Source organism: Malania oleifera, chromosome 9 (genome assembly GCF_029873635.1).
Source record: "Malania oleifera isolate guangnan ecotype guangnan chromosome 9, ASM2987363v1, whole genome shotgun sequence".
Taxonomy (NCBI): Eukaryota; Viridiplantae; Streptophyta; class Magnoliopsida; order Santalales; family Ximeniaceae; genus Malania; species Malania oleifera.
This window is the reverse complement of record NC_080425.1, coordinates 26,959,783-26,967,622: the sequence shown is the minus strand read 5'-3', so window position 1 is coordinate 26,967,622 and position 7,840 is coordinate 26,959,783. Positions and strand designations below refer to the sequence as shown.

General features: G+C 38.8%; 1 protein-coding gene across 2 annotated transcripts; it reads right to left on the bottom strand.

Moving 5' to 3' along the window:
* Positions 1-4,124: 4,124 nt before the first annotated feature.
* On the bottom strand, positions 4,125-6,985 carry LOC131163983 (transcription factor bHLH18-like). 2 transcript variants are annotated; one of them, XM_058120850.1, is made up of 5 exons: positions 6,904-6,985; positions 6,330-6,412; positions 5,491-6,051; positions 4,930-5,304; positions 4,125-4,745 (listed from the first exon to the last, which is right to left on the bottom strand). In XM_058120850.1, exons 2-5 carry the CDS (start codon positions 6,363-6,365, stop codon positions 4,671-4,673), a joined length of 1,047 nt encoding a protein of 348 aa, XP_057976833.1. In that variant the 5' UTR covers positions 6,366-6,412; positions 6,904-6,985; the 3' UTR covers positions 4,125-4,670. The 2 variants fall into 2 exon arrangements, with proteins under 2 accessions (XP_057976833.1, XP_057976834.1); XM_058120851.1 differs by having other exon boundaries at positions 5,491-6,036.
* Between the last annotated feature and the right edge of the window lie 855 nt (positions 6,986-7,840).

The following is a 7,840-nucleotide window of genomic DNA, read 5'->3' as shown; positions in this document are numbered from 1 at the left end:
TTGGAAGACATGGACGATGCAAGTTGGAAGGAGTTGGAAGCGAGAGCTATGTCCACTATTAGGTTATGTCTGGCTGATGACGTGTTGTATCATGTTATGGATGAGGAATCTCCAGTAGAGATTTGGCTAAAACTAGAGCATTGGTACAAGTCCAATTCATTGATGAACAAGTTGTATCTTAAGAAAAAAATATGTTAGCTTAATATGGCTGAGGGTTCGGACTTGACTTAGTACTTCAACATATTTAATCAAATCATTAGTGATCCGGGGTGAGTGGATGTGAAGTTCGAGGAAGAGGAAAAAGCATTGATGTTGCTGAATTCCCTACCTACGTCGCCTACATACGAGAATCTGGTTACGACGCTAACTTGGGGGAAAGAAACCCTAGAGTTGGAGGACATCATGAGTGCATTGCTAGGGTTTCATTAGAGGAAGAAGGCTAGTGATGAGGGTTCATATGGTGAAGTGCTCGTGGTGTAGGGTAATCAGGATCATGGGAAAGGCAAGTCTTAGAGCGGATCGAGTGGTAATAAAACTCAATCGCAATTTAGAAGGAGGAAGGATGTTTGCTATTTTAAGAGCAGGAAACTAGGGCACATAAAATCGGAATGTCCGAAGTGGGAGAAGGGAAAGGTAAAAGCTCAAGAGTGTTCGTCAAAATCTACTAATGTAGTGGAAGAAGGAGACTCGAGGAGTAGTGATTGTGAGATGCTTTCTGTTTCATCATGTTCAGAATGCCTTACGAATTCTTGGATCCTAGACTTAGGATGTTCTTTTCACATGACGCCCAACAAAGTCTGGTTCACCACTTACAGATTGGTGAGTTCTGGTTTCGTTCTAATGGAAAACGAAGCGGTCTGCAAAGTTGTTAGAATTGGGGATATCAGGAACAAGATGTATGATGGTGTGGTAAGGACGTTATGTGGTGTAAGGTATGTACCTGATCTATATAAGAATGTGATATCATTGGGCACTTTGGATTGTAACAGGTATAGTTACAAGTTTGAAGGAAAGACAATGATGACATATGAAGGCTTCTTGATGGTGATAAAGGGACAAATAATAGTAGGGAATCTCTATGCACTGCAGGGTAACACAATTGTAGGTGGAGCTGCAACTGAGAGTTTTGAGTCAGATAATATTGTTTTGTGTAACACAACCACACACAAAACAGAGGATATTCTTAACTACATTGTTATGGATGTTTGAGGACGAGTGAGGGCAGCATCATGGGTTGGACATGGGTACTTTATGAGGTTATCATGAAAGGTCTCGAGTTACCTCATGTGGCACAAATTTGGAGTTGTTTGACATGTGTAACTTGTTGCTGATGTGGAGTACCAGACCAGGAGGGAGTTCCTTTTGGAGCTGAGTATGTTGGTGTTCAAGGAGTTATGTGAGCAAGGCATAGTGTATGTAGGACTTGCAAGGAACTTCTTGGTAAAGTCGGCGAGTATGACAAGTCTCTCGATTAATCGTTCATCAAAGGTATCATTAGATGGGAGATTTGTGGGAGAGGCTTGTACATGTTATGTGGTAGACTTCTCTGGTTTGAGAAAGTTTGGAGGTCCAGCCATGCACGGTTATAGTGAGGTGGGATCTAGACTTGGTGTGATGTCTAGACGGTACATCTTTTGTAGTATATAGGAAAGATGGGTTAAAGTTAGGTAATCTAATGGAAAACAGGGTGGCGATTGGTGGAGACATGGTTTTAGGTGTTAAAGCCATGGAATAGCGTACTCAGGTTGATGAAGAGAAACGGGTGCCAGAAAGCTACAATAGTAGCAATGAGCATGTTGTGTAGGTGGAGTTGGAAACTCAAGGCAGAAGTACAGGGAGTTCTAACTCAAGAGACTTGAAGTATCATAGTATAAACTGGAGTAGAAAGGAGATTGTGATGCAGGTGGAGTTACAAGCTGAGGGTAGAGAAATTGGTCATAATGCAGGGAGTTCAAGCTCGGGAGACCAGCAGGATCACAATGGGCTTAGAGACATTATGAGGCCACTGCCCAGGTATAAATTCTATGATCTGATGTCTTATGCATCCATTACTACTTGGAAGATCCTACTACCTTCTAAGAGGCAGTGCACAACCAAGAAGGGTAGGTGGATTGGTATCATGGTGGAGGAGATGGAGTTACTGCATAAGAATCAGACATGGGGGTTGGTGGCGCTCCTAGAGGGGGATAGGGAGATAGGATGCAAGTGCGCAGTTATTCTGCTATTTTATGTGAGTGACATGCATTTTTCTAGGAAGGTCCCAACCAAGGTAAATCAGTCGGGGACTCTGTTGAGAAAGGAAGTTGACATGAAGGTTTTGGGTGCTGCGAAAAGAGTATTCTTGGGTTGGAGATTCACAAGGATAAAATTGCTAGGAAAATGGGATTATCTCAAGTTGACTTTGTGGTCATAGTTGTAAGGAGATTGGGATTATCTCTGGGTGCTGTATGGACAAAATTACAAGGAGATTGTGATTATCTTAGGGTAGTTTTGTGGATTAGGTGTTTGAGGGGTTTAGCATAGTTAATGTTAAACCAATCACCGGTACAACATTGGCGAATCTAAGTAAACAATCTATCACTTAGTACTCAAGGACTCGTCAGGCAATAGAGTGATCCTTCAGTTGTGAGGTTCATGGATGCAAACTAAATAAGGGACTTGGATGACAGAAGACCTACAATGGGGTTTGTTGTGGGAATGCCTAATGTTGGAAGTCTAGGGTACAATATCACATTGCCCAAACTACAACTGGATCAAAGTTCTTGGCAGTAGTTGAGGCCGCCAAGGTAGCATTGTGGTTTAAAGGATCGTTCAAGGAGCTAGATGTTCAGTTAGGTGGAGTTCCTGTTACCACAGACAAGTTCAAGCACTGCTTGGACTTGGTTTACGTCTCCAGGTGTTAGACGGGAGGCGGTCCTAATCTACTGGCCCAAGTGGAGTAGCGGGGATTATGCTTTTAGATCTCTCCTAAGTGGTGAATATTCGCTAAGGTGGAGATTGTTAGGGATGTGGCTTATATTCTAAGTGGAACGCATGCACCGAGAAAAACATCGTAAAGCGAGGAACAAGGAGAGGTTTGCAGGATGGCAGCTCTGAGGGCAAACCATCGACAATTTAGGTGTAACCATCGGCGGTTTCAGGCAGTGTTGCAAGGATATTTTTCTCGACTTCAAACCGTCGATGGTTACGCTCGCTGACGTCACAGAATTTCGATTCAAAGATTGGTAGATTGGGAGATTTTGGAGGAATTTTATCTGGGGGGATTGCTATAGAAGTGTTTTAGATATACTAGAGGTCTTCTGTACGCATTAGATTAGTATTTAATTGTTATTATGTAACCCTAGTTTGATAAGTTTCATGTAAGCTTCATTGTGATAGTACAAAACAGTCGTTGCTCCCATGGACGTAGGAAAATTGCCGAACCACATAAATTCTTGTATTTTTGATTATTACTTTCATTGATTCTCATTGTTGAGTGATTGCTTGTTTAGTATAGTACATTATCGAGTGCTTGCCTTACTTGTTCCATTGATTGTTTAGTGAGGTTGTGTGAGGTCTTTCTCTGCGCACACTCGACATCAACAATTGGTATCAGAGTGCCAATTGTTGCACAACAGTTGTGAAGCAAGCAACACTCATATTTTTTTTCCTAATTCACTCCCAATCTCCATTTATTTTGATGCCAAATAATTCCTCAATCAAAAATTTTAGGAAGCATACTTAATTAGTTTCATAGACTTGTATTGACAACAAATACAATTTTTACAGAAATAATTATTTTAAAGTACATCCAACCCAATAGGTGATTGCTAAATATCTCGTTCCATGTGTGGTGCAACTTCAAAGCATTCTACTAGAACTAATTTAAAAAAGAATTTTCATTATCCATCTTTCATAATTGAGAGGAGTAGAATGACTAGACCTCAATCTTTTAATCATATATATGACAATTTTTTTTTTCTTTTGCTTTATATTTGCGTGAAATATGTATGAGTATACCCAATTTGACATTATTTCCATAGCAGCTTTAACATTTGAAGTATTCCATTTTAAATGAAGTCTACTAATATAGGCTTATAATTGCCAAATGATGCTACCATATACTCATGCAATGCCATACATAAATAAAATGAGAGAAGTTATTCTTATTCCATTACACTTGATAGACCAATACAAGCCATCACATGATAGAGAGAGGGAAAAAAAAAGCCCAAGGAAAAAAACTTTCAAGATGCCTCTAAAACAACAAACAAGCTACCAAGACAAAGTCCTGTTTGTCTAACCATCTAAAAAACCATTGTGCCCTCCACAAGTTGAAGAGGCACAACATGATTGGTTGAAGTTTTCAACCTCCCACAAAAAAAGGCCAAACACGCCGTAAGATTGTTCCTTTTAAACAGAAGGGTGATTAAACACGGTCAACAAGACAAACCATGCAAAAAGATTGATCTAAAAAGCCCCTCCTGCAAAAATGAAACCCTACGGAAAACAAGTTTTATGGCCGACGTTTGAAATGGTAAAACATTACAGGCCTTGTTCGTGAAGATTCTAGAAGGACTTTGGAGTAACTATGGGGATGAGTATTATTCCTTGTCTTTCAGAGCCCCTAGAGACGGTAAAAAAAAAAAAAAAACTTTTCTGTCTATGAACTAGACTTCAAGTCTTCCTTCTCACATGAACAATTTGAAAGCGGTACGTAGATTCTTCACAAGATCCTTTGCTGTCAAATGGAATTCCAGATCCATCTGCAAATGGCCAACATCGGTTTTTAGTTGGTTTGAAACAAGAACTAGTAGACAAAGATACAGAAAAAATCTTATTGCAAACTGAGAATTAGATTTAGTAACCCAATTTCGTATATGAGACTCCTTTTCCCGGTCTGATTTGGCAATTTCGAATGGATGGTAGAATGTAAATAACAAACCTTACCTGAGCGATAATAGTCACGTCAAGAGCAGAATTCCCAAATGTCATGACACTGCTATTGGTGACGATTAGGTGGAGCTGCTCAATCTCAGATAATATCTTTTCTGTTACTCCTTTTTTCTTCTCGCAGTGAATTCTTATGAGGACATTTTTGTCGGAAAATCTTGCTTCGATTTCAGGGAGAGGGTCGCCCTGGGGGCTTCCAGAGAAATTCTCATCAGAGGAAGAGTTCTCACCGTCATCAATGATGTGTGTTTTCTTTACAAAAACCACAGATTCCATGGTTTTCTTCCTAGTCTGCTCCTCTAGTGTCTTCACTTGCTCTTGCAGATGTTTCAAGTACTTTATGGCATCTCCTAGAACAGAAGCCTTGTCCGTCTTTTAACATAAAAATAAAAACCATTTTGAGAGACTGCAGCTCATTAATTTTATACCAGAAATATAATAGGTATGGTCTGTAATAGTTTTTGAACAAGGTTTAACCATAACCCAATTCAAGAACATGCAGTTTAGATACCCTTAAAGAAAAAAGACATGAAGAGTAATCAAAAGAGCATTTGGTACCTTCTTTAGGCCTGGAACAATTGCAGACAAAGCTATGAACCGCTGGCTGAGCTTCTCTCGACGTTTCCTCTCGGCTATGATGTGATCGTGAGCCTGGGAGACTCTTGGGGTTGTGCTGATTCTCTTATCTTCCTGGCAGGCTTTGAATACACGGTTTTGGTTGCCATAGGAACCTTGAGATACCAAAATATCAGAAGGGAATGAGAGGCTATTAGGAGAGACCACCTCGTCCTTGGGCTTCAAGGTGCCAAATTGAGTTGTGTGATCATTGGAAATGGCAAAGGAAAGGAGGCTATGAGAAGAAGCAGAAGGCGGGTTTTGAATATGATCAGTTCTGCCGGAATTCCAGCCATCGGTTTTAAGCTGTTTCATTGGTCGATCGATGCTGGTCTGGGAAACGGATTCGATGGAAGTTTTTGGGTTGAAGGATGAGTGAGAGAAAGAATGCTGTAGGTTCTCTCCAAATGCAGCTGATATGGGGAATGTGTTGAGCTCCTCAAGCGAACTCATCTGCCATGGATGGATAAAATACGGTTCGCACATTCCCTGCAGATTAAGATTCTGCATCTGGGTCATTGTCACAGAAATCAAGGGAACTGCCAAAATTCTCATATCATTTCTCAATTTCCCAATAACCAAACAAAAATCATGAATATTCAGCAAATACATACATACATACATACATACATACATACATATATAAATATATATATATATATATATATATATATATATATACATATGCATATATATTATTGTATGTATTTATGTGTTAAAAAGAAGTCCTTCATGCTTGTTCAGAACAGAATACACATACAGCAACAAAATAGGAAACTTACCAGTTCGGGTAATCCTCTGATGGATGAGATTTCCATTAAAGAAGCTTCTTTCTTGATGGAAAGAGCTGCCTCAACAGGAACTCCTGCAAGTATCAGAAAGAGATATCGAATTAATTCATTAATTCTGGATCAAAATCCGACAGTGTCAATGAAAGTCCTCTCACTTAAATTTAAAAAGTGAAGATTTGCGCTTCTGTATCATAATCTGCAGAGAAATATTATATCCATGAAGAAATCATGGTGTCATAGCAGCTACGCATAAAGAACCTATAGCCCCAGAAAGAGAAAAGGGGGGGGGGGGGGTGAAACAGGGAGAGAGAGAGAGAGAGAGAGAGAGAGAGAGACCAATAAAAGAGTAAACATGTAAATTTTCTCGTTTAGACCAGAGGAAATGAAAGGGGAGAAAAGCTGGAAGCTTGAACTACAAGAGCAGAATATATGCACCAAGAAAGAGATTCAAATACAGAGATTGAGAAAAGTTAGAAGTACCTGCAAGCTGCAGGGAAGTAAAAAAGCAGAAGCTAGCAGGATCAGAGGAAGACGAAGATAGCAAGCAGTATTATTAGTAGCTCACCTTTCAATTGGTGATGTTAACAGCTGTCGCTTTTGGAATTGATAATAGAGAATTGAAGACCTTCTGCCTCTTCATTTTTTTCTTTTCTTGTTTTGTTTAAATATATATATATATATATATATATATATATATATATAGCTTTACTTATGATCATCAACCTCTGTCAACCCCGTGTGTGAACAGTTCCCTCTGTTGTTGTTGCCGGTGTGAACTGGGCATCCGCATTTCATCCATCCCTTTCTGTACATAAATATCGCAAATAATAAGGAAGGAAGACTAAACTACTACAGATCTCCACAAAAATAATCATACTGGGTCGCTTTAAGCTTCTGCCGTCCTCTTCACTCCCAAGAACAGCAACAATAACAACAACGAAAATAAATAAATAAATAAAATTAAAATTAACTTTTCGTGATGAGGAGTTTCGACCGGCGATCAGTTTAATATTATGGTTGCTGAGATACAAACATAGTAGTTCCACTTTCTACACTGGCTTTATTGATTAATTAATTTATTTTTTATTTTGTGGGGCTACCTAGCTATCAGGATCATCTCTGATGGCAAGCATAAAGTAAACCATACCAGAAAAGTTTTTTTTTTTTTTTTCATTGGGAGGTGATTATTAAACTAGGAGGCTGAGTTGGGTCCATATTGCTGTTAAAAGAACTTCAAGTATCTTTAGTTGTGGAAATTAAAAAATATTTTCATTTACTTTCCATTTTGGTGGTGTTGTAAAAATTCTGTGGAAAAAAAGATTATTTGTCAGTTGAAGTTGTCTATTAAATTATAGAAATGTTCTTTAATTTTCCAATTAAAAGAAAATAGAAATGTCACTTTTTGTTCCCAACTTTTCAATATTTGCATAGAAAGAGCTAAAAATATGCAATAGAACTTAAGGTGATATTATTGTTATATATATATATGAAGAAAATAGAAA